The sequence below is a fragment of the Rosa chinensis genome, chromosome 6 (genome assembly GCF_002994745.2).
Source record: "Rosa chinensis cultivar Old Blush chromosome 6, RchiOBHm-V2, whole genome shotgun sequence".
Classification (NCBI taxonomy): domain Eukaryota; kingdom Viridiplantae; phylum Streptophyta; class Magnoliopsida; order Rosales; family Rosaceae; genus Rosa; species Rosa chinensis.
The window spans coordinates 6,323,652-6,346,245 of record NC_037093.1 but is presented as its reverse complement, the minus strand read 5'-3'; the positions used below and the strand labels follow the sequence as shown (position 1 = coordinate 6,346,245).

The 22,594-nt window shown below is 39.2% G+C and overlaps 4 protein-coding genes and 1 long non-coding RNA gene across 11 annotated transcripts; 4 read left to right on the top strand and 1 right to left on the bottom strand.

Moving 5' to 3' along the window:
- Positions 1–410: 410 nt before the first annotated feature.
- Positions 411–1,193, top strand: LOC112170697. Its single transcript, XM_024308021.2, has one exon. It carries the CDS (start codon positions 411–413, stop codon positions 1,191–1,193), a length of 783 nt encoding a protein of 260 aa, XP_024163789.2.
- Positions 1,194–5,781: 4,588 nt separating this feature from the next.
- Positions 5,782–10,862, bottom strand: LOC112174701 (disease resistance protein RUN1). Of its 2 annotated transcripts, none has more exons than XM_024312496.2 (5): positions 10,292–10,862; positions 8,683–9,784; positions 8,227–8,502; positions 6,853–7,884; positions 5,782–6,776 (listed from the first exon to the last, which is right to left on the bottom strand). In XM_024312496.2, exons 1-5 carry the CDS (start codon positions 10,756–10,758, stop codon positions 6,276–6,278), a joined length of 3,378 nt encoding a protein of 1,125 aa, XP_024168264.1. In that variant the 5' UTR covers positions 10,759–10,862; the 3' UTR covers positions 5,782–6,275. The 2 variants fall into 2 exon arrangements, with proteins under 2 accessions (XP_024168264.1, XP_024168266.1); XM_024312498.2 differs by having other exon boundaries at positions 6,545–6,694.
- Positions 10,863–12,383: 1,521 nt separating this feature from the next.
- On the top strand, positions 12,384–14,021 carry LOC112170696. Its single transcript, XM_024308020.1, has 3 exons — positions 12,384–13,187; positions 13,244–13,379; positions 13,606–14,021. The coding sequence occupies exons 1-3, from the start codon at positions 12,384–12,386 to the stop codon at positions 14,019–14,021; spliced, it is 1,356 nt and encodes a 451-aa protein (XP_024163788.1).
- Positions 14,022–14,598: 577 nt separating this feature from the next.
- On the top strand, positions 14,599–18,501 carry LOC112173464. Of its 6 annotated transcripts, XR_005801892.1 has the most exons (8): positions 14,600–14,922; positions 15,153–15,240; positions 15,366–16,366; positions 16,449–16,571; positions 16,979–17,264; positions 17,462–17,706; positions 17,970–18,126; positions 18,248–18,501. It is a non-coding gene; the product is annotated as an uncharacterized LOC112173464 (long non-coding RNA). The 6 variants fall into 6 exon arrangements; XR_005801895.1 differs by having other exon boundaries at positions 14,599–14,922; positions 15,162–15,240; positions 17,462–18,126; XR_005801890.1 differs by having other exon boundaries at positions 14,599–14,922; positions 17,462–18,126.
- Positions 18,502–19,426: 925 nt separating this feature from the next.
- LOC112170695 lies at positions 19,427–19,777 on the top strand. The gene has a single exon (XM_024308019.1). The coding sequence runs from the start codon at positions 19,427–19,429 to the stop codon at positions 19,775–19,777; it is 351 nt and encodes a 116-aa protein (XP_024163787.1).
- The last annotated feature ends 2,817 nt before the right edge of the window (positions 19,778–22,594 follow it).

Sequence of the window (22,594 nt, the reverse complement as noted above, 5' to 3'; positions counted from 1 at the left end):
ATCTTCTCTTCTTATTTTCAAGGATGTCGAATGAACCTAGACTCAACTTTCAAATGCTTGACTCAACGGGTTCGGAATATCATAGCTGGGTAACCGACGTTGAGAACCATCTCACTTCAAGAGGGATATTGCCTATAATCTAGGCACCTGACCAGGGTCTTGTGTTCCAACGAACACCCACAAAGCACGCACAAGCTATTATCTTGATGCGACGCCATATGGATAAAGCACTCAGATTGGAATACATGTCAATCAAAGATGCAAGAGACCTATGGGTAGCGCTAGAAGAGCGTTTTGATAATATCCAAGATACCTTCCTCCCTGTCTTGAAGATTCAGTGGAACAATATACGCTTCTCCGACTTCAAGTCTGTTGCTGAATACAACTCAGAAGCTCTTCGCCTCAAAGCCATGTTGAGGTTCTGTGGAAAACCTCTCACAGAAGAAGAACTAATTGAGAAGACTCTCTCCACCATCCCCATCGCAGCAATTGTGATATCAAAACAATATCGCACTGAAGTCAATGCTGGACGAATTACGAGGTTCAATGAGCTTATCAATATCATGTCGGTATCTGAAAAGCACGACAACATCCTCGTAAAGAATTATCATTCAAGGCCTATTGGAACCAAGAGCGTTCGCGAGGCAAATTATAATGCACCCAAAAGAGGGCGCAAGGAGCGGTACCCTAATAACAGGGGACAAGAAGGACGGATGGGTCCGTATAACCGCCCCAATAAAGAAGGAAACCGCAACTTTAGCGCGGACACACGTGGTGGCAACTCCACACGTGGTGGCAACTCCACACGTAGGAGAGGTGGATATGGTAGTAACATGGGCCGAGGATATGGTAGCACCATAGGCCGGGGAGGTAACAATTTGGGCCGTGGAGGTCGCACCATGAGACGTGGTAGTAGCAGTAACCCTCCTAGGGAATATCCACAACGTGGACAATCTGCACCTCAAATGAAAGGAGGCAACCACAATGACATGTGTCATCGGAGTGGATCAATAGAGCATTGGTTCAAGCAATGCCATGCCAGTACCCAACTAGCTGACAGCTACAAGGAGTATAGGCAATTCAGGGAGCAAGAAACCAACCTTGCCGAAGATGAAGATAGTGAAGATGTCAATCTCACCCTAGAGGACTTCAAAGCTAATCAAGTGCACGAGGATGCCGCAGACTTTGATTAGAATAGTCCTTTCTATTTTACAATAATGGCAAATGTGTCTTAGTCAATAAATGACAATTGTATTAACTCTTTCTTATGTGGCGCATCAAATGAAGTATGATGTCTAGGAAAGTAATTGAGATCGGGGTACTTAAGCGAGCCTCGCTCCACCAACATCTCTCTCTACTTTCCTGGTCATATTTCATTGGAGTTACCAAACGGATTGAGTGACTACAATTTGTCTCAAGTTTGATTTATTTTGGAATAGACTTTGGAAAACCTTGATGTAATCATTGGCTATTTTCCTCATTAATAAAAGTATCGCATTATCATTCAATGTCATGGACATGTGTTAATATTCCGAACTTTATTATTCTTTTTCAGTATGTTCTCCGGAGAGATGGAATGCCTTCTTGATAGTGGCACCACACATACTATATTACGACATAGGCAATTATTTTTATGGATGACGCCTAGTCGATCTTCAATAACTACGATGGCAGGATCATCACAATTGATTCATGGTCGAGGACCAGCTCAATTTTTGTTGCCAAATGGCACAAATATTAATATCACCGAAGCTCTATATGCTCCTAGAGCTGGAAGAACCCTATTGAGTTTTAAAGATATAAGAGCCAATGATTTTCATGTGGAAACACATTGTGAGAATGGACAAGAGTTCCTTTGCATCACCTCTAATAACTACGGAAATACACGAGTATTAGAGAAACTTATGTGTCGCTCTAGTGGATTGTATGCAACCACTATTAGAGTAATTGAATCCAACCATGTCATGAATGAAAAATTATGGGATTCTGACACATACAGACTTTGGCACGACCGTTTGGGTCATCCAGGTCGTGATATGATGCTCCGTATATTGAAAACTTCACACGGACATCCATTCTTCAAAACGAAAAGAAGTGCAAACCAAAGATTGGTCCAAAGAATTACTTCATATCATTCATTTTGCAAAGCTTGCTCTTTAGCAAAGGTAGGATCGAGACCATCCTATGCAAAGGACACTAAAGCAAATATACCATTCTTGCAAAGAATACAAGGTGATATTTGTGGACCTATCCAACCAACTTGCGGACCATTTAGATATTTTATGGTGTTGGTTGATGCATCGACACGTTGGTCACATGTCATGCTCTTATCCACAAGAAATGCTGCATTTGCTAAACTCCTAGCACAAATCATTAAATTAAGGGCTCACCACCCTGATCATCCTATTAAGTCAATTCGTCTTGACAATGCTGGAGAGTTTACATCAAAAACTTTTGATGATTATTGCATGTCCATTGGGATCGAGGTTGAACACCCTGTCCCTCATGTACACACCAAAATGGTCTCGCAGATGCTGCCATTAAGAGACTTCAAATGGTTGCTAGAGCATTGGTTATGCACACCAATCTCCCTATTTCTGCTTGGGGCTATGCAATATTACACGCAGCTGTGCTTATTCGTCTGAGGCCCACTGCCACCCAACCATTTTCTGCGTCCCAGATGGTAACTGGGTATGAGCCTGATGTCTCACACTTACGCATATTTGGGTGTGCAGTCTATGTGCCAATTGCGCCGCCACAACGCACCAAAATGGGTCCTCAAAGACGATTAGGTCTTTATGTTGGATATGACTCTCCAACCATTATCCGCTACATAGAAGCCTTGATAGGTGATCTATTTACCGCTAGATTTGCGGATTGTCACTTTGATGAGACAGTCTTCCCGTCGTTAGGGGGAGACATGAACACTAACACTAATGTTCAACAGAAAAGACAGGAATTGTCGTGGTTTGTCCCCACTTTGTCTCATCTTGATCCCCGAACCGCACAGTCTGAAATAGAAGTGCGGAGAATTCTTGATCTTCAGAACGTAGCAGAATCAATGCCTGATGCGTTTTCTGATATCGCTAAAGTGACAAGATCACACATACCTGCTGCAAATGTGCCTGCAAGGATTGATGTCCCTAACAATAGAGGACATGATGTCATCTCAAAAGTACATGAGAATGGCGCCAACGTCCCCAATATGGGTGACGTAGTGGCTAGGCCCACGGCTCCTGCCAGGAAGCGCGAAAGGCCCATAGGTTCGATGGATTCTCGCCCAAGAAAGAAAGCGAGTTTGGCACAAAATAATCCATTAATCATCGATACAAATAATCCATCTCATGAGAATATTCCGGATTATGGTTATGTCCAAGAGACATCATTGGAGGACGCTCCAATGACAGAACCAATTCCAGAAAATAGAGAGATCTCCATAAATTACACTAGTATACATGTGGTAATGGATAGAAATTCTATGGCTATTGATGATGCATTTGCATATCATATTGCAAAAGGAATTATAGAATACGATGATATCGAACCTCGCTCCGTTGAAGAATGTCAACGGAGGGCAGATTGGTCTAAATGGAAAGATGCGATCTAGACTGAATTGGATTCACTAACAAAGAGACAGGTATTTGGGTCTATAACGCTGACACCACCAAATATAAAACTTGTTGGCCATAAATGGGTCTTTGTTAGAAAGCGTAATGAGAAAAATGAGGTTGTTAGATACAAAGCCCGCCTTGTGGCGCAAGGTTTCTCACAACGCCCTGGAATCGACTACGAGGAGACATATTCTCCCGTAATGGACATTATAACGTTCCGCTACCTTGTCAGTTTGGTAGTTTCCGAAAAACTTGACATGCAGCTTATGCATGTGGTTACAGCATATCTCTAAAGGGATCTAGATTCAGAGATATATATGAAGGTTCCAGATGGACTTCAATTACCCAAATCAAAAGGCTCTAAACCACGGAGCTCGTTTTCAATAAGATTGAGACGCTCACTATATGGATTGAAACAATCTAGACGGATGTGGTATAACCGTCTAAGTGACTACTTGATTGGGAAGGGATATATTAACAATGAAATATGCCCATGCGTGTTCATTAAAAGGACAAGTTCAGGATTTGCAATTATAGCAGTTTATGTCGATGACATGAACCTAATTGGAACTCTAGATGAGTTAAAGGAAACTGCTAAATATTTGAAATCCGAATTTGAGATGAAAGATCTTGGGAAAACACGGTTTTGTCTCGGAATAGAACTCGAGCACCGTAGTGATGGGATTATGATCCATCAGTCAGCATATACTGAAAAATTACTAAGGCGCTTTAATGAAGATAAAGCAAAGCTTGTGAGTACACCCATGATCAGCCGTAGTCTTGAGCCCAGAAAAGATCCGTTTCGTCCAAAGGATGAGGACGAAGGCTTATTAGAGGCTGAAGTGCCATATCTAAGTGCAATAGGTGCATTATTGTACTTAGCTCAATGCACAAGACCAGATATCTCATTTGCAGTGAACTTGTTAGCTAGACATAGTTCTGCACCAACACGTCGCCATTGGATTGGTATAAAGACAATCTTTCGATACTTGAAAGGTACGATTGATATGGGCTTGTTTTATCCCTACAGAGAGAGAAGAAAAGACGGAAGCATGGGATCAGACCCCACAAGGCAAAAAGCCACCTTCCGTAATATAGACGCCGGCGACACCATTCATGGTGGCCGACGTTCTCCTCCTCCCTTCCATCAAAATAATAATGATGTTTTGATGGGCTTTGCTGATGCAGGGTATCTCTCTGACCCTCACAAAGGTCGCTCCCAAACAGGTTATGTCTTTACCATGGGAAGCACCGCGATATCTTGGAGATCCACAAAACAGACCCTTGTTGCTACATCCTCAAATCATGCAGAGATTATTGCTCTACATGAAGCCGTGCGTGAGTGCATATGGCTAAGATATGTAAATAGACACATTCGAGGAGCTTGTGGTTTGAAGTCTACCACAAATGAACCTACATGCATTTACGAGGATAATGCAGCTTGTATTGAGCAAATGAAATTAGGTTTCATCAAGGGCGACAATACCAAGCATATATCGCCAAAATTCTTCTACAGTCAGCAACAACAAACACTTCTAAATATTGAAGTAAATCAAATCCGATCAGAGGATAATGTAGCGGACTTATTTACTAAGTCGCTACCAAAATCCCCTTTTGAGAAACATGTGAAGAGAATCGGATTGAGAAGGTTATCCGAACTCCCACGATCTTCAGGGGGAGTCTAAATCAGGGGGAGTATCCAGAAACATACTCCACACTCAAACGCGCGTTGTGCTCTTTTTATCCTTCGACCAAGGTTGTTTTTTCCCACAGGGTTTAATTACTTGGCAAGGTTTTTAACGAGGCAACTCAGAAGCGCACGGCCTAGACAAATGCTATTGACATGAAATATCCAAGGGAGAGTGTTGTAGTATATATGAGTCATATTGTATGAGTCATAGTATGAATCATAGCATAAATGTCTATATCATGTAATAGGTATTTGAATGTATAAATATAGGTACTTGAGTGTATGAGGACTTGTGTGACATACTTTATGACAAGGAGCAACAGCATGACACTTATCATCATTGAAGACAAGTACGTGGAGCTGCAGCCCTCAATCAACCAAGAGATGATTATCACCAAAATGATAATATCTTAGAGCTTTCACACTAGCTTTGTATTCCTATATAAACCCTCCATTGTGAGAAGAATAAACACACAAATATACTCTCCCTCTCTCTGTTAATTTATGCATACTCTCAAACACGAATAAGGTACTCTCAGTCTCGGGCTAATTGCATATACAGTAATATACAAGGCACAAGCCAAACAAATAACATAAGATCAAGAACGACGAAATAAGGATTTCCAATATTTCAACTACACCGGCTATTTAAAGTTTGATGGCTAAACAATAGTATTTCAATTTGTGAAAAATCAGTACTAAAATAAAATAGCAATCCAAGTCATGTAAGACACACATGGGTTCAAGCCACCGCCGAGAGATCACAAAAGCTTAACACTGGAATTCATCATTTCACTGGTACCGATCCTCATCTCAGCAGCATATGGATGTTCATTGAGTTGCCTGCACACCAACCTCATTAAGTTGCCTGATTCACTGGTTTGCTCGAGATAAAAGGCATTGTTTAACAATGACAACTTTTCAACTCCTGATATGTCAAATGATTGCAAACAAAATTTGCTTGGAAGTTGGAATCATCTTGTCATTCCAATCAAATCTAAATCTTGCTTGTATATCAAACGGACTCCACACTTCTTCACCTCCATACCAGTGCCTAATGTTTTAAATGTAAACTCGATGTTATGAAAGGTTTCTTGCCATGCTGTTCCAAAATAATCACCAGAGACAAAGGATAGCCAAAGGTGTTTCGACTCAATTTGGCCTAATTCTTGGCTGCAGACAAAGGAAGGACACCAGCCAGCCACACCCAGATTCTTAGGCTTCACTTCGAATCGAAGACCATTTGCAGTGCTATGGGTCCCGAACTTCCATTTACCAAGCCGGTTAGCTGGAACTGGAAGATCTCGACGGATGACAAAACAAGCACAAAATGCATATCCCATCCACTTATTCTTCTGCCATTGTCGAGGTAGCTCCATGCTTATAACTGGTCCTGCACTTTGATCAGTGAACAGCTCAGAGATTTCACTGCCAGGAATTATAGTTTCAAATCTATTTCCTGCAGAAGGAATTCCCTGTACAATAGAATGTTAAGACTGTGAAATGAAACATTTGATTTGAGAGAAGAAGGGAAACAGATAGAGAGACCACCTGAAGAGATCTCCATAGCATTTTCAATGCTATATTGTTGCATCGTTGATTGACAACCAATTTGGAGCAATTAATCAGATTGAAACATGATGACAGCCTTTCCCGTGAAAAACTGCCGTCTGCCCCGAAACTGAAGTTTAAGCTTGATGAGAGGTCTGGCAATTTTTGAAGAGTCTTACAACTTTCCAAATTCAAGTTGCGAAGCTTTGAAAGCTGTCTGATGCTTTTTGGAAGACTATCAAAGTTGTTTTTGCTTAGATTTAGTGAAACTAAAGGGAATAAGCAGCCAAAATCTTCCGGTATGCTTCCCTCCTGAAGATTACAGTCACTGAGATTTAGCTCCGTTAAAGAACGCAAACCACCTGAACCACTTATGGGCAACAGAAAACTGAGGGGATATCTTGTCATGTTGCCTGACATCCCTTTACATCCACCAAAAGATAACACTTCAAGATTTTCCAAACAGGAAATAGAGGATGGTATATTGCTTATGGAACTACCACCAGCCGCATCAAGCTCTTCCAAGCAGTCTATCTTTCCCAAGCTGTCTGGTAGCGTTTCAAGTTTTGAGCATCCACAGATATTGAGACGCTTGAGGGACTTTAAATTGCCAATGTCTCTTGGAAGTCTCTTCAGATTTTTGCAATCTCTCAAATTTAATAAAATGAGGCCAGTCAGAAGTCGAACTGATATAGGTAATTGCTCTATAGCAGTCTCATCCAAATAAAGTTCTAACAAGCCTTCCATACATCCCACAAAATCTGGAATTTTCTTGACTTTTGAACAGCCTGAAAGAACAAAAATTCGAAGGCATTTTGTTTCAAGCTTACTTGGAAGACTTTCAAGACTTCTGCAATCTTTAAGATTCAAGCAAGTAAGCCTCTCCAGGTGAGCAATGGATGGGTGGATGTCCACTAAACTTGTACAACCTTCAAGAATTAATCTTTCAAGCCCTGGAGCATGTGTAAAATCTGGGGTCCTAATTAACTTCCAAGAGTAGCTTAAATTGATGACTGTCAAATAGGGCAGGTTCTGTTTGTTCAAAACATAGAAACATGTACAAAACCATAGTATTAGTATTTGTCAAAAGAAACAAATAGGCACAAAACCAAAGCCAAATTAAGTATATCTTTTTCAAACTATCACTCGACTATAAATGCTTTTCACTAATTTATTTTTATTTTCTAGTAATACAGCTGTCTAACCAGTTATCCTACAAGATTGAGCAAAACTAAGAAAGGGGGTCAAAGAGCTGAACACCATTTCAATTTCACTGCTGACCACTAACTAATCATTGTGAAGTTGTCGGTTATAGAAGCAGCAATGCTGCTACAGAACAGGTTATCCAAAAAAATAGATAAAAAAATAACTAACCTTTATTCCACTCCAAAGTTGTTTAATGCTACTGTAGCAGAGGTTAAGTTCACATAATTGCCTAGGATCAAAATTTTGTGGGAGATTTCCTATAGGATACCCACTCCATTCCAGAACTATTAATCCCCCAGGAAGATAACTGGGGCCTTCCTTCATATTCACATTACGGATTTGGAGAAACTGAAGTCTCTGCATCACAGAGAATGCCTCTGGGTGGCAGTGTATATCTTCTGTTTTTGGAGAGTCTAAGGCTATGGCTCGAAGTGCACTTGAACCCTGCTAACCAAGAGTGACGGGAATAGTGATTATCCATGAAAACAAAGACTAACAGGATTAGTTAATTAGAAAATACTTTTCAAGACGTCAAAATGAAACGCACACAACAATTAAGTTGTTGCACAAGAAAAGAGAAAAACAAGATACCATAGGTTTTAATTCGATACACTAATTTCTGACCTTATTCATCTCGAGTACATGGATGATTTCTTGCGGACTCCACAACCTGCTACGATTGCCAGGCTCTTGAGGACATTCTTCAAAAACAATTTCTTGACCCAATTTTTGTATCAGGTCATGCATCCATAATTGTCTTTCAACCACAGTTACTAGAGCTCTGTCCACAAGAACTTGTATCACAATGTCTGGATTACAGTTGGATCGGTGTAGTATTCTTGTTACACGATCTATACTCTCTCCTTTAAAGAAACATGCAATGTCCAAAAAAACACCCTTGTCATTATTGTCTAGTCCATCAAAACTAATCCGAAGCACATCCGTAACTACTCTATTTGGTCTATTGTTCAGCCTTTCAATTGCACTTGCCCATTCATCAGCGCTTCTACCTAATAGAAAAGAACCTAAAACCACAAGTGCCAGCGGAAGCCCCTGAGCATACCATGATATACAGTGGCACAAGTCCAAATAATCTTCTGGTGGCGTACATTTCTTGAAAGCCTTTAAACTCAATAGTTGAATAGCTTCACCACGAGTTAACCCAGTAGCCTTGTATGTAGCATCAACATCATGTGCCTCTAACAAATGAATATCTGTGGTGGTTATGATGATTCTACTCCCTGGACCGAACCAGTCCCGACTTCCAGCCAATTTCTCTAATTGTGTCAACTTATCCACATCATCAATAACAACAAGCACCTTTAGTCTACACATCCGCCTTTGTAGCATAGAAGCTCCTATGTATTCATTCTCTATATTGTTAACTTTTACCATCAGGATTATGGAAAGAAGTTTTTCTTGTAGAGAAACTAGGCCATTGTGATTAGACAATTCTCTAACATTGGAAAGAAAGCAGCTTCGGTCAAAATCCTGACCAATTTCATCATAGATAGCTCGAGCAACTGTTGTCTTACCTATGCCCCGCATGCCATGGATCCCTATAAAACGCACCCCACCAAGCTGCGTACATATGTAATTGCTTAATAAATCATCAATGCGGGAATCCATTCCTATGAAGCCCTTGTCAATACTTGAAGAGGTATAGGTATCACCTAGATTACTTATTGTGGCCCTAACAATTTCCTCAATCAATTTTCCGTCATCCCTGAGAAGAAAAAAGAAATAGATAAAACGCTGAGTTAGCGAGTAACAGGTCCAAAGAAAAAAGACAAAAACATTTCCATTCGCTCATTTAGCACAAATAAATGCAAATACCGATCTCTCAACTCTAGAAGAGTTTGCAGTTGAAATCTGATCATAATCTGACTACAAATAGGCACTCCATTCATATTAATTTTATCCCTCCCTCAGAAAACGCAAATCGCCAAACTTAGATCCACCAATTTAATCATAAGAGTCAAGTTATATATTTTATTGAAGATCTGCGGATGGATTATCCCTGCCAAACATTATATGCAGTAGAGAATTCCAATTTATTTCAACAAAACAACATATGAAGGTATGTACTTACTCATATCTAATCATATCTACGTTTGCCAGGCTCACATTCTTGGAAAACAATTTCTTACCCAATTTTTGTAGCAGGTCATGCATCCATAATCAAAACAAACGTTTACCAAATGAAATGCAGCTGAGAGAAAAAGAAGATTACCCATTTTGCAATTGCCATCCAGAGAGATTGGCTACTTCAAGTAGAGCACGTCTCCACCTGCGCACCTTCTCCGGTTCGTGTTTAAAGGCCTCTTCATGCTTCGAGAAGGCTTCCCCGAAATGATCCCCTGTTTGTTTTCGCACATCAGATGGATCCACATCATGAAAGACTGGGAGTACTGTCAGTTTCATCACTTCCTTGCATTCAACGATCTTTGCAATCGCATCCAAACACCAAGGATCGGTGTACTTTCCTGAAAGAACCACAATTGCACATCTTGATTCTTCAATTGCTACGAGTTCTTCACCATCTTCACCATCTCTAAATGTAAATATCCCCTTCTGGTCCAGAGCAGTATAGAGATGATCTGTAAAATTTCGAACGGTGTCTTCTCCACTGGAACTAAGGAAGACATCGTAGTTAGGGAGAGGAGCAGAAGAAGAAGGAATATCTGCTTGGGTAGTCATTGAGGATGAGAATGACTTGTTTTTTTTTTTCTTTTTCCTTTGGTCTGAAAACTGAGGGAGAACAGCTAAACTAGCAAGGAGATACCAGTTGCATTTTTCCTTTCTAAAAGTCTTGTGAGCGAAACTTCGATGCAATTTCTGATTTTACAGATTGTCTTTACTGTGCGTACAAAAACAAAAAACGCGTCATTATCAAACTGGTCATTGAAACTACTGGTCCCACTTGTATCTGCAGTGGATCATAGCAAAACAAAAAATAAAAAGGGAAATGCTCATACACCACTAAACTACTAATATACTTCTCATACATACACTCCACTCATTTATTTTTAAGGTAAATGATCATTTACCCAATTTTGGGGTCATTTAACCCCATTTATCCAAACACTCTAAGAGATTGTCTACTTAATCAACAGTTTTCATTTTTAAACCCCAATTACCCAACCTTTTCAACACGTGCCTGTTTTATTCAATTTTCAGGACGCTTTTGCCCCTCTATAACTGAAACGCTTTCAAAATGTAACAGAATCGAGATTTAGGGAGCGAAGCTCTCCGATTTTAGAGAGAGAGTATTGGCTGGATTTGTGGAGAGAGAAGCTCCCTGGTTTTTTAGAGTGGAGCTCTATCATTTTAGAGAGAGAGAGAGAGGAGCTGTGCGATTTCTAGAGACAGGAGAGAGAAGCTCCCTGGTTCCGGTTTGTGAAGTTCTCCGGCGATTTCGGTGTGTGAAGCTCTGCGTTTTGTATTGGGCGCTGGTGGTAGAAGATCTGCGATTCAGAGAGAGAACATCTGCTGCGATTTTCACATGGATCGAGATCGAGATGCTCTCTGTGTTCCTCCACTGCGGTTTGCTTTTGTTTCTTTAGCGGAATCTGCTTCTGTTTGGCTTTTAGCTCGATTTAATCTGTTTGATTTTATGAATTTTTGTGTACGAATTGTTGTGTTATTTTTGAACTGATTTTTCTGAATCAGAGCTTCGTGTTATGTTTGTTTTGGTTTTGAATTGTTTTTGCAGTTTTGATTTGAACTTCCAGTTGTTTTTGAGTGCATTGTGTTAGTTTTGAATTTCTGTATTAATTTCGTGTTTCTATTGGTGAATTCATGCTTGGATTTGGGTTTGAGCGGTTTCCGGAGTGTTGTGGTAGTTCTGATTAAATTTATGGGAGGCAGTAATATTTCTAGTGGGGGCCAATAATGTGTGTTCAATGATATTTTAGTATCTATAATTGTTGCTTATTGATCTTTTATTTGAATGCATTGCAATTTATTACATTTTCAAGATTGTTTTGGCTGTTTTGACTATATTATTGGGGACCAGTAGTCTGTGTATTGGGGGGGCAGTAATGTTTTTATGTGTTATTAAGTCGCTGTAATTGTTGTCTAGTTATCCTTTTCATTATTGTAAAAGTAATTTGATACTGGTTCTATTTCGTTTTTGTAGTTTTGATTAAATCAATGGGGGGCACTACTCAGTTTATTGGGGGGCAGTAATATGTGTTTTAGGTTTAATAATAGATTCGTTCTCCTGTGTTTTTTTCGCAGGTCTATGGCTGATCCCCTGGTTGCTAGGTGCCTTTACTCTGGCAAAGGTTATATGATTCCTTTGAATCAATGCATATCAATGCATGAGCTACTCTGAGTTGTATGAAGACATTTTCCGTACATTCCAGTTTTTGCCAAGTGATATTATTGAGCTTCAGTATGCAGTTCCAGGTTGTGAAGTTTGTTTTCTTCGTAACGATCGTGATTTCCAGATGCTGTTTTGCTCTGCTAGAATACATAGGTTAGAGTGTGTCGATATTTCAGTTTTAAAGATTGGGGGAGGTTGTAGGAGATCTTGTTCGGTGGATAGTGGTTCGGAAGTTATTGATGAAGATGATTATTTGGGTGATGCATTCAGGACTGAAGTTCACAAGACGTATTTGTCTGATGAGTGGAGTTCTTATATTCATCAGGTCGGGGATAAGTTTCATGGTGCTGCTGAGCTTCGTGAGAAGCTCAGGAAGTATGCAATTGCAGTTGGTTTCGAGTTTGTATTCCTGAGAAATGATTTGGATTGTATTCATGCGGTCTGTGTAAATGTTGGAACCAAAGGTTGTGATTGGCATCTTCGTGCTTTTTCATCATCTGCCAATGGTTACCTTTATATAACAGAGTTGAATAATATTCACACTTGCAAGGGTGTAGTTAGGACTCAAAAGCACAAGCTTTTGGGATCCAAGGTTGTCAAGACTTGCATTGCTGCTGATGTTAGCTATAATCTTTCATTGAAGCCAAGGGAGATTATGAGCAAGTTCAAATCAACATATGGGTTTGATATTTCCTACAAGGTTGCCTTGAAAGCAAAGCATCGGGCTAAGGAAGCGATTTATGGTTCCGATGCAGACACGTTCAGCAAGTTATCTTGGTATAAGGAAGCTGTTTTGCATGTAACCCCGGTTCTTCTGTTGTGTTGGAAGTTGAACCATCTTCAAATCGTTTTCAGAGGCTTTTCGTAGCTTACGGAGGTTGTGTAGAAGGCTTCCAATTCTGTTTGCCTGTGTTGTATGTTGATGGAACGTTTGGTAAAAGCATTTCCAAGGGTCAGATTCTTTCTGCAACTGGGAGGAATGGAAATCAAGGTAGCTGTATTGTTTATTGCCCCCCCCTAAATTTATTATTGGCCCCCAGTAATATTGGCTTTTGTAATAGTTTCATCTGTGTGCTTAATATTTCTTGTTTTAGTTTCTTTCATTGTGATAGATATCATTTTTACATTGCTGTGCGACGCTGTGATAGTTTCCTGCAGTGCAATAACAACATTATTGGCCCCCAGTAGACTGATTTTCCTGTGATCTGATACTGCAGGTTTCTACCCTCTAGCCATATGTTTTTGTGATTCTGAGACAGATGCAAACTGGACATTCTTTTTCAAGCATTTGAAGAGTCTGCTTCAACCTCAAGGAAGAGTTATCACATTTATTAGTGATCGGGGTGTTGGATTGTTGAGTGCCTTCGATAAGGTATTTACTGGTAATCCTCATCTGTTTTGTTACAAGCACTTGGTGGCGAACCTTGCCGGTAAATATAGGGGTAAAGGTAATTCAAAATTGATAGAAGATGTTAAGCAGAAGTTTTTTAAGGTTGCATATTCCTCTACTGAGAAGGAATACCGTTTCAATTTGCGGTTGCTTAGAGCAGTTGGTGGTGCCGATATTATTGACCCCTTTCTTGCTGAATTGCCTGTGGAAAATTGGTGCCGTGCATTTTATACTAGCTGTTGATATGGAATTATGGCTAATGGGATTGCTGAATCATTTAACTCTTGGATTGCAATTGAGCGTTTGATGCCAGTCTATTGTATGCTGGACCAGACAAGAATAAAACAAATGGAGATGGCGGGTAAGAGGAGGGAAGAGGCAGAACGTTGGACCACAGAACTAACTCCCAAAATGGAGGAAAGGTTGAAGGTGCAGATGGAGAAATCTCGCCGTTTCAGTGTCCATTATTCTAGCCCTGGAGTTTATGAGGTTAGATCTGACTTTTCATATGTAGTCAACATTTCCGATCATTCATGTTCATGTGTGAAATGGCAGATCAATTGTTTTCACTACTAGAATAATGCTAATAGACATCATGTCATAGACATCAGTTAGGTCGTTAGGATTTGAGGCGATGTAAAAAAAATTTCTAACATCGGTTCTTAGAAATCCGATTTAACATCATTTCTAATAGTTAACCGATGTCTAAATTTTTTTTCAAAATTTTGAAAAACGCGGAAAATGGCTAAGTTACTAAATTTTCAACGCGGGGAACCAAATTTTCAACGCGGGGGAACAAAATTTCAATTCCCCAACACTTAGTCATATTGACTGGCACGACATTTTTTCATTCTCAAACCCTACCCACCACGACACCCTACCAGCACCCGACCTCCTCGATCTTCCTCATCCTCCGCCTCCAACCATCACCCAACTACTCTCCGCCTCAGCCTCCGTCTCCACTCTGCTCCTTCTCTGCCTCCGTCTCCGTTCTCCTCCGGCACACCTCTTCTCTCATCTCTCTCCTCAAATCACCAAATCCACCAATGACGCAGTCCATGCCGGAGCTCCGCCTTGTTCCCTCGTCGAGCCCACCATGGAAGATGAGACCTAACATTTAAGACAAGCCTCGCGATCGATTCAGGTATTAGGTCTCCCTCGATTTTGCGTTAAATTGTTTTCAATTGCTTCTGGGTATCTTTTGGTTAATTTCTCGATTAATTTCTTTCTAATCCTATGTATCAATTCATCTATATCTATGTGTGTGAGCTATTTTGGGGGTTACTTTAGGTTTGTTGAGTGGATGGGTTGTTGCTGTTCCGGGACTGAAATTACTCAAGATGTTGGATGGATACTTACTTCTTTTTCCAGTAGTTTCTGCAGTGCTTCCTTGTAGGAATACCTTGTTACAGCATCCAAGAACCCGATCTTGTATGTCTTCTTCAGTTCCCCTAGACTCCAGGTATGTCTACTTGTTTTTGTTTATCCTTGTTCCCCTCAATCCTGCAGTTTCCTTTCCTTGTTCCCCTAAATGTAGAAGTACGTGCTACTTGGCCCTTACCATAGATTTTCTTTTGACACTTGCAGGAAACTGTTGGGACCAGGGTTTTGATGCTAATACCAGGAGGACTAATTGAACTTCTTGTTGCCAAACAAGTAATGTTTCCAGTTTTCCTTTCCTACTGCTGCTTCTTGTAATACCCTACAGCGTGCTACCGAAACCTCCCCGATTCGAACCAGACATTGATCTAGAAGTCCGGCTCTCTCCAGACCCATGCAGGGCCAACAAAATCCTGTCCGACGACGGTGAAAGGGCTCGCCACCGGACAGGGAGGTAGAAAAATCAGGTTTTCTCTCAGTCGCTTATTGTGGTATGTACTTGGGTACAGGGCTTTTTATGTATAAGGAGATGTTAGGTAATTTGAAGTCCCAGTATTTATCTCTAGTCGCTAAGTAGAGACTAATTTGTTCTAGTACTTGCTTCTGTTTTTGGTGTTTGAGCTATAGGAAACAATTAAAAAATAGTAGTTACAATGTAAAATTAAACTAAAACTTCTAGATTTATGAACTCCATTTGGCTAACGACAGTTGTTGCTCTATGTTCAAGTTGATCAATCAGGAGTTGTCAAGTTGATAGCTGGAAATTGGAATCAGTTATAGATCTGTTTCTTATTACCCAATTTACGTTTGTGATTTATATATTTGGTTCAATTTACTCTGTTACTTGCAATTTATGTTATCTTATTGCCCAATTTACATTTGTGATTTATATATTTATTGTTTTTTAAACTGCTACAACCCCTCATCTTATATTTCACATATGCAGTTTATTGAGACTGTAGGCTCTCCTTATGTAAGTTGATGTTTTATTTTCTCTGTTATAAGTTAACTGGATTCAGCTTAACTTGAATTTTTAGCTGGGCAGTAGCTCTTTCTGTTTGCTGATTTTGGTGTGTTAAAAATGCATGTTTAAATGTCGTTTTGTATCCTATGGTGACATGTTAAATACGATTGATGACAGCCTACTTGATATGTTGACAATACTGGAAGCTCCCAATGTCCTTACTATTGCATTGAAGCGATTTCAGGTAATTGATTCTAACTAAATGGTGTTTTAGAGTTTACGTACTTTCTCATATTTATCGTTTCAACTTTTTTTTTTTTCTCAAGGAAAATGTTGGGGAAATTTGGGAAGATCAATAAGCCTGTACGGTTTCCTGAAATTCTGGACTTGGCGCCTTATATGAGTGGTACAAGTGATAGAACAAATGGTTCAAGATTGATGACAGCACGGTATGTTCATAGAAAAATTGTTGTTTTTATTAGGGTTGCAACTTCATTCTATTTTTATTCTTATTTTTTTAAGCGTGTTATTGGGGCTGTACTGTAAGTCATGAGCTTATCTGAGTACTTTACTGGTTAGTGCTGCTTCTCAAATCTCAACTATATGTAGGATAGCAGTGCATTTAATTTTAGGAAGTTCCAGCTATGATGCATTAGCCAAACATATTACTTCTATGCACATCAATATATTTATGGCTACTACATTTATGTTTTACCTCAAGGAAAATGTATTTAACATAGACAAGCATAGGCTTCAGAATGTTTTAAGTTTTGTTGACATGTTAAATGCGATTTTTTGTGCCTCCTTGATATGTTGATATGTATTACTGTGGATATTTACTGGGGATTTTTGGCAGGAAAATTATTGGCAGGATATTTGTCTACTTATTGGTGTACCATAGAGTCCTATCGATCTCTTTAAGGGTTTGCATGTGTTTACTTACACATGTTATTGATCTGACTATTGTGTACTGGCCGGCTGCAAGGTTGGAGAGGTGTGGAAAGAGTTGCAGGTTGAGATGGATAAACTATTTGAGACCAGAACTTAAGAGAGGCTGAAATCTGAGAACCACACACAATGAAAGGAAGACATTGAAGATCAGCAGCTCTCCACTTGTTAATAGTTTCCAAAGTTAGTGATAGGTAAACAATTTTACTAGTTTTTGTTCAAGTGTTTGAGACTGAGAGGAATTTATAGTACTTGCATTGATCTTTTCCCCTTTGACGTATATGTTATAATAATGTTATAACAATTCAGACTTTAAAAATAAAAAACAATTCCATTTAGCTTGGCTTGGATAGTACTGTACCTCATCTCAACGGAATTTATGCTTCTGAAGGATGGTTCATGAGGTTGATGGAGGGAAACAGGCAATTTGTCACAAGAGACCCAGAAAAGGCTCACTTATTTTATCTTCCTTACAGCATGCGCCAATTGGAGTTGAAGCTTTATGTACCTGGTTCACATCAAATTAAACCACTGGCAATATTCCTCAGAGACTATGTGAACATGATTGCTGGGAAGTATCCTTTCTGGAATCGCACACATGGGACAGATCATTTTCTTGTTGCTTGCCATGACTGGGTTGGTAATCTTTGATCCTTGTTATTTCCTTGTTACTGTCCCACGAAGAGTACCAAATTCCTGATGATCTGTTGTACTGTTTTGTATGTCTTTAAATATTATGTGTGGATTGTAGTAATTGATCTAGAAAGTTGAAATACAAAATTAGCATTTTTTTTTTCCCATCTTTTATTGCATATTTTCCTTGAAATTCTCACTTTATAGTCTGATTGGAAATGTCTGTTTGTAATTTGAGAATGATTTTAAAATTAAATATCATTCAGCCTATAGCTGTTTCATATGAAGAGCAACATATACAAGTTCATGCAGCTGTTATACAGTTGTTTCATGGTTAGTGTCCCGAGTTCTTTGAACTGAAACATGGATGAATATTTTCTGGGATGACGGGGTTGGATGCCAAACTGAAAATTCTTACTGCAGGTATGCTTTTAATGATAAATTTAAACCCAGTTTGTCTTTCTGCCTAAGTTTATGTAGAGTATGGTTTCCTGTTTCTTTTAAGTTTTGTTTTGGATTCTGATTTTGGGTCTTTTTGATGCAGCAAATCTGATATAATTAAAGAGCATAAAGGTGAGGCTAGGGGCGATTAAGAAGAAGAGGAACGCTGTGCTGAAGTATCTGAAGAATAATGTTGCTGTTCTTCTCAAGCCTTCATATTAATGTATATGGAGGGTTAAGTTTCATGGCTCATTAGTTTTAATGTATATGATGTGTCAATTTTATCATTGTTTTGCTTGGCCTTAATAGAAATTAATACATTCCCTAATATTTAAAGTACATTTGAATTTCATGTTATTTGTGGATCAACTTTCTAGTACCAAATACAGCAGGAAAGGGATATGAAAAAAACATCAGTTACTTATGAAGAAATGATGTCAGAAAACACAAATTACATCAGTTTGAAAACAAAAACTGATGTCAGAAAAGAGAAAATACATCAGTTTGGAAACCAAAACCGATGTCAAGAATGAGAAAATACATCAGTTACCAAACAAAAACTGATGTCTAGCATTACTATGAACATCGATATATAAACAAAAATGATGTCTAGTATAAATATAGACATCAACATATAAACAAAAACCGATGTCTAGCATTACTATGGACATCGATATATAAACAAAACCGATGTCTAGATTACTATGGACATCGATATATAAACAAAAACCGATGTCTGGTATAACAATGGACATCGATATATAAACAAAACCGATGTGTAAAATAAGTATGGACATCGATATATAAAGAAAAACCGATGTCTAGAATAACTATGAACATCGATATATAAACAAAACCGATGTCTAGCATAAATATGGACATCAGTTCAAACTATACTATAGAATATAGATTGAATGTCTAGTGAAATATTATGTACCAAACACACGAAAAGCTTATGAACCACAAGAAAAAATTTATGAGAACCGATGTCTAAAATATTATCAGACATCGTTTCTAAATCAGAAACGATGTTAAAATGGATAATTGTATTGTTAGACCTATATTTCATTAAGCATCTAATGCCAAAATATGAAGGTTTGGCAATAGAGAAATACAACAAAATGGTGATCACATTAATGTTTTTACATCGGTTCTGGACCTTAAACCGATGTCTCGTTGTAAAATAGACATCAGTTGTGAACCGATGTCTTAGTTTTGGCGATCTTTAACATCGCCCACTAAGACATCGGATTTTTTTTTTTTTAACATCAGTTGTGAACTGATGTCTATGAACTTTATCCTAGTAGTGTTTCCTTGTCCTCACGGCCTTGCTGCATTACAAGCTGCTTCTGAGAATGTATATGATTATATTGATAAGTACTTTCATGTTGATATGTTCAAGAAGAGCTACAGTTTTCCCATCCGTCCGATAACCAATGTTGATATGTCTTCTTCGGAATCTGCTTCTGAATGTATATTACCTCCCCTTGCGAAGAGGCCCCCCGGGAGGCCTAGGGTGAAGCGGTTCAAGTCGGTTGGAGAGGTTGAAAAGAAGCTGATTCGTTGTGGTCGTTGTGGCAAAATGGGCACTCATAACAAGTTGAGCTGCACTGAACCTCTCGTTCAGCAGTAGTATATGTTTCTGTAAAGAGTTTTTAGGTTTTGAATTTGTCTATTGGGGGGAAGTAATTGGTTTATTGGGGGCCAGTAATTGTTTATATTCAAGCTCAAATAATCATTTTTCTTTTCAGATGTCAGATTGTTACTGTTGGGATTATTAAAATTGCATTTACATAGCTGAAGTAAAATTTTCCAACAGGTTCAATGCTTACAGCTTGTTTTCTGGGGGGCAATAAACATATTAGTCCCCCCAGTAATGTCATCAATTCAAGGACTCCTTGTATATTCAGGCTCAAACAATCATTATTCTTTTCATGAATACAGAATTATACTTTTGGGTTTATTACAGTTGCTTTTAGATAGTTGAAGCCAATTTCCGAACAGGTTTGAGCTGTTTTTAGTGCTTACGGTTGGTTTCTGGGGGGGGGGGGGGGGGCAATTAACAAATTCCTGGCCCCTAGTAATGTCATCTTTTCAAGGACACCTAGTGATTTGAAACCCTTTTCAAATGTTGCCCACAAATTTAAACAACAAAAATTATTGGGAGGTAGTAACATGTCTACTTTAGAGCATTTGTGTAAAGTGGCTGCTTCTAATTGAAGTCAGCAACAGTATATTATATCATCCAAAAATGCAGTTCTTTTCACCATAGTTTGAAGATAAGGCTAGTACGAGAACTTTACAATCCCTACTCTTTGGATACGAAAACTACATTTTCTAAATATGTTATATCTAATCTCATGCCTCACTTTCTGCCCAGTAGTAGGTGCATGAACCTCTCAAGCAATCTTTTCCTCATGTTGTCCCCGCCTTCCTTGGTTGGTTCTACTCCATTTACAATGCTCTCCATGTAATGGAGCATAAAGGGCCCGCAATCACCACTGTAAAGAAGTAAAAATAATGGGTGTTTAGGAATGTAGGCAGCAACGACAAATGTTACACAACTATTAGGACAAATAGTTTGCTTTAATGTACTTACGATGATGGGTTCTGTTGCGGGCACTCAAAGTCTTCATAGAGTTCATAGTTTGTCTCCACAACGTTATTGGTTAAGATCCAGTTCCTGGTTTGTTTTTCCTCCTCAGTCATTGCTTCTTCAACAATAATCAGGTTTCCCTTATCATCTTCGCCTTTGCATTTTTCACAAGTGACATCTGGATCTTGGCTTTCGCCCGGTATTCTCATCTTAGTCAAGTTCACAGCATGTATGAATTTCTTTATGTGCTTTACCTGTTTTTTGCAGTTATAGAATTTTAGTTCAACAAAAGCATGCTAACAGTATGGAAAACATAAAACTACATTCGGGAATTACTACATACCACTCTTGCTGCATTTCGGTGGTACTTCTCCTCATTGGTGAATTCATCGATTGGTGGCCTCAATGAATTCATATGACTGAACCTCCTTTTTTCATTGTCAATTACCAGCAAGGTGTAGTGCATGCTTGTGGTGTGGTGAATTGGTACTAGCACCTCTTTGCAACGGAAGACTGACCACAGGGGTTCATAAATCATTGTCTCGACACCACACTCAAAAGGTGTAGTGTCATCATCTTGTTCTTTGGTCTGTTCATACTTTATAGCATAGTACTGTATACAGAACGTAACCAAGTTAATTCAAGTTAAAACTAAAAATAATTGGGTAATATCCTGAAACTGGTGCAAGTTTTGCTGGTTTAGTGGGGGGCAGTAGAAACATTACTGGGGGCCAATAATATGCCTACTGGCACCCAATTTTCCAGACATAGACCACTTGATTTACAATCAATATGAAAGAAATAAACAGAACATCTTCAAAACACAAAATGATATATATTCAGTATCAAAAATGGGGCAATAATCGCTCTACTGCCCCCCAGTAGAATGATTACTGCCCCCCCCCCCCCCCCAAAACACAAAGAGTACGACATAATTCAGCCTTTTTACACAATGTTGCTTTCCAATAAACACATAACTCAATGTATTTGGTTTAGGCTACATACCCATGCGTCTACTGTGAGGAATCCCACTTGCGCATTTTGCTTTTCTGCATCATACTTCAACAAGTCAATATAAACGCTGATCACCTGCAATTGGGTCATTGGATTTTTCATCAGAACATTATAAGTGAACAAGAGAAAATAAAATTGCATGAGATACGCATTTTACTGGGGGGCAGTAATCATTATACTGGGACCCAATAAATCATTAAATGGAGCCTTTCATTGAAAGACTTACGTCAGTTTCGATGTCCCCCTCTTGGATGATTACTCTTAGGTCGTGCTTAGAGATCCGGCGTAGAAGATCAGTGCTCATCCAGTACTCGGTCCTATTCAAACAGAAACATTTGATTCCAATGCAGATTTTATCAGTATGAAAAATGGAATTTGAATTGTTATACCAATTTTAAACCAGGCTGTGTACTTACGTGTCTTTCACAGCAACGTTGAAGAAGTCTCGATAGTGCCTTGCCACTGCTGGGTCCAGTGTCCACCATGTTCGCTTATCGCATTTGACTCCCTTGATCTTAATATTGTGTTCCATTTTTCTTTGCGCTTGCGGCATGATTCCAGCTTTCTTAGGTGCAGCTCTCTTCCTCATTTTTGCTTCTTCCGGAGTGTCATACTCCCACTCCTCCTCTCTAGCCTTCTTGGCAGCCCTCCGGTATGTCTTCACGTTCTTCACTATAGAATGTATCTCCGGAGTTTTCTTCTGTTGTTCCTGTTTGCCATGGGTCCCTTCCTTCTGTTTTACCTTTCCAACTACTGCCATCACTTCTTTCTCAGCAATATTCCTTATGATGTTATCTAGCTGTTCATCTTCCTCTTCATTACCAGGTTCTTGTTGCCCCA

Excerpts from the sequence above, each read along its gene's own strand:
- LOC112170697 (XM_024308021.2), top strand. The coding sequence starts at position 411 with ATGTTGAGGTTCTGTGGAAAACCTCTCACAGAAGAAGAACTAATTGAG.
- LOC112174701 (XM_024312496.2), bottom strand. The coding sequence starts at position 10,758 with ATGACTACCCAAGCAGATATTCCTTCTTCTTCTGCTCCTCTCCCTAAC. Across the intron at positions 8,503-8,682 it reads ATGTACTCGAGATGAATAAG|GGTTCAAGTGCACTTCGAGC; the intron begins GTCAGAAATTAG and ends CTTGGTTAGCAG. Across the intron at positions 7,885-8,226 it reads AACTTTGGAGTGGAATAAAG|AACCTGCCCTATTTGACAGT; the intron begins GTTAGTTATTTT and ends TTGAACAAACAG.
- LOC112170696 (XM_024308020.1), top strand. The coding sequence starts at position 12,384 with ATGAGCTACTCTGAGTTGTATGAAGACATTTTCCGTACATTCCAGTTT. Across the intron at positions 13,188-13,243 it reads ATAAGGAAGCTGTTTTGCAT|AGGCTTTTCGTAGCTTACGG; the intron begins GTAACCCCGGTT and ends AATCGTTTTCAG. Across the intron at positions 13,380-13,605 it reads TGGGAGGAATGGAAATCAAG|GTTTCTACCCTCTAGCCATA; the intron begins GTAGCTGTATTG and ends CTGATACTGCAG.
- LOC112170695 (XM_024308019.1), top strand. The coding sequence starts at position 19,427 with ATGTCTATGAACTTTATCCTAGTAGTGTTTCCTTGTCCTCACGGCCTT.